The 2100-nt window shown below is 30.2% G+C and overlaps 1 protein-coding gene across 1 annotated transcript; it reads left to right on the forward strand.

Annotated features, from left to right (window-relative positions):
- Window positions 1-1121: 1121 nt before the first annotated feature.
- LOC111915364 (root allergen protein) lies at window positions 1122-1873 on the forward strand. The gene is made up of 2 exons (XM_023911024.3): window positions 1122-1325; window positions 1428-1873. The coding sequence occupies exons 1-2, from the start codon at window positions 1145-1147 to the stop codon at window positions 1721-1723; spliced, it is 477 nt and encodes a 158-aa protein (XP_023766792.2). The 5' UTR covers window positions 1122-1144; the 3' UTR covers window positions 1724-1873.
- Window positions 1874-2100: the final 227 nt, after the last annotated feature.

The following is a 2100-nucleotide window of genomic DNA, read 5'->3' on the forward strand; positions in this document are numbered from 1 at the left end:
CATATAGAAATATAATGCACTATACTCAAACCCATATTATGAAAATATAAAATATTTGATAGATAGAAAAGAGCGAAACCAAGATCATACTTTAAACTAAAATGAATAAAAAGAAATGAACATAACGTGGGCTGATGTGGAAAAAAGAAAAGCCATAATTATAAAATGAATTAATAATAAGGATACATGATCTATTAAAACATTTTGTTAACGTCGAGTAAAAAACAACCATACATAATCAAACTCATAAGTTTTTTATATATTAAATACATTAAATAAAATTAAACTAAAAAAAAACACCATCTAAACAAACTAGATAATAAGTGGTAGTTGGATGAATGTTTGTTTGAATTGTGATTGTGATTTATGATCTTCGTAATAGTTTTATAAGCATAAAATAAGTGTATTTGAATCTTGCAATAAACCGGCTCTTTGACATATGCAAATAGTTATCTTTTTAACCAACCGTACACTTTATTTGTATAACTAATAGCATGTCCAAGATGTTGGGTATGTTTTCACAAAACTAGTTGTAGTTGGATTTTACATATGAAATTTGATTGAGCATTTTTTGTTTAAAATTTAAAGTTTTAGTTTTGTATATCCGAAAAAAGTAAGGTTTTTTTTTTTTTTTTTTAATTAAATTGTAATGACATCGTAACATATATCTCTTATATGTTGAGAATAAGACATACTCAAAGTTGAACACCAAATAAAAATGATTGTGATCAATATCCCATGTTCAATATTATAAATTTTGTTTTTTCTCACATATCATCAATCAATTAATTTTATCAATTTATATACTTGATTGAATATCATACAACTTTTAATATAAGAAATGGTAACAACGCCTTAGGTAATATGTATGTAGAAAATCGTACACCATGGAACCTCGAAATGTCCAAATAGATGCCGACTCCAAAAATGCAACTAATTCATATTTGTCATTTGATAAATTAAAATAATGCACCACCATGAATGTCCTAACAAATGCTGATTTGCAAAATGCAACCACCCCATGTTTGTCTTTCGATTAATTAAAATAATTAGCCATTATTCATCCATGTGCAACCCATAGTTCTATAAATACCACATTTCAAAGAAGCAAAATTCAAAACAATTTAAAGAGTGATTTAATATCATGGCAGTTATAACTTCTGAGTTCGAGATTGCTTCTTCCCTCCCAGCTTCCAAATTTTTCAATGCCTATCGCGACTTTAACAACATTGCACCAAAGGTCGATCCAGAAACATACAAAACCCTAGTGGACATCGAAGGTGATGGAGGCGCTGGAACTATCAGGGACATCTCTTTTGGCGATGGTTAGTAAGATCTAAATAGATTTTTATGTACTCTTTGAAATTATTTTAAAGTTTGACGTGTATTTTTTTTATCTTTATCCAATTTACTGTGGGATAACACAGGCGTCCCATTTACAAATGGAAAGTTGAAACTTGACGTTGTAGATAGCAACAACTTCAGTATTATATACACAATCTTTGAAGGAGACATCTTGATGGGACAACTAGATTCGATGACTCATCATGTGAAGTTTATACCTTCACCTGATGGAGGATGTGTATACAAGCCTACCGTTGTGTATAATTGTAAAGGTGAAACTCAGCTTCCAGAGGAAGCTCTCAATATGGTAAAAGAAGGATTCAAAAAAACTTTCAACGTGATTGAGGGTTTTATCCATGCAAATCCTCAAACTTATTGATCAATGCTATATATGGTGTGTCATGTTCTTGGTTCAGTAAAAATAAAACGGATTTTAGTCCGGTTATATTTTATATATGTACTCGGCTTGTTTGATATTTTATTTTCTTGTAATGTGATTTTTAAATATATCAAGAATCCCTTGCAAACATGTCTATGTAAACAATTTCTAGGATGTGATATGCATGTTATGAGCATTAATTTTACCATCATGCATGCAGAAATGATAGTTGCAAACCACAAAAGTCCATTCAATTTGCATTCTAGTGAATGAGAATTTTTATTGAGATAACCACCAGTTTTGAAATGGTTGCAAATCTATGAGACAGTAGAGAGGGAGGTGAGAAACAGTGGTTGATAACTGCTTGACATTTTGCT

This window comes from Lactuca sativa, chromosome 1, assembly GCF_002870075.4.
Source record: "Lactuca sativa cultivar Salinas chromosome 1, Lsat_Salinas_v11, whole genome shotgun sequence".
NCBI lineage: Eukaryota > Viridiplantae > Streptophyta > Magnoliopsida > Asterales > Asteraceae > Lactuca > Lactuca sativa.

What these genes read in the sequence shown, in the direction of transcription:
- LOC111915364 (XM_023911024.3), top strand. Translation starts at nt 1,145, where the DNA reads ATGGCAGTTATAACTTCTGAGTTCGAGATTGCTTCTTCCCTCCCAGCT. An exon ending in GGACATCTCTTTTGGCGATG is followed by an intron (nt 1,326 to 1,427) that starts GTTAGTAAGATC and finishes GGGATAACACAG; the next exon opens with GCGTCCCATTTACAAATGGA.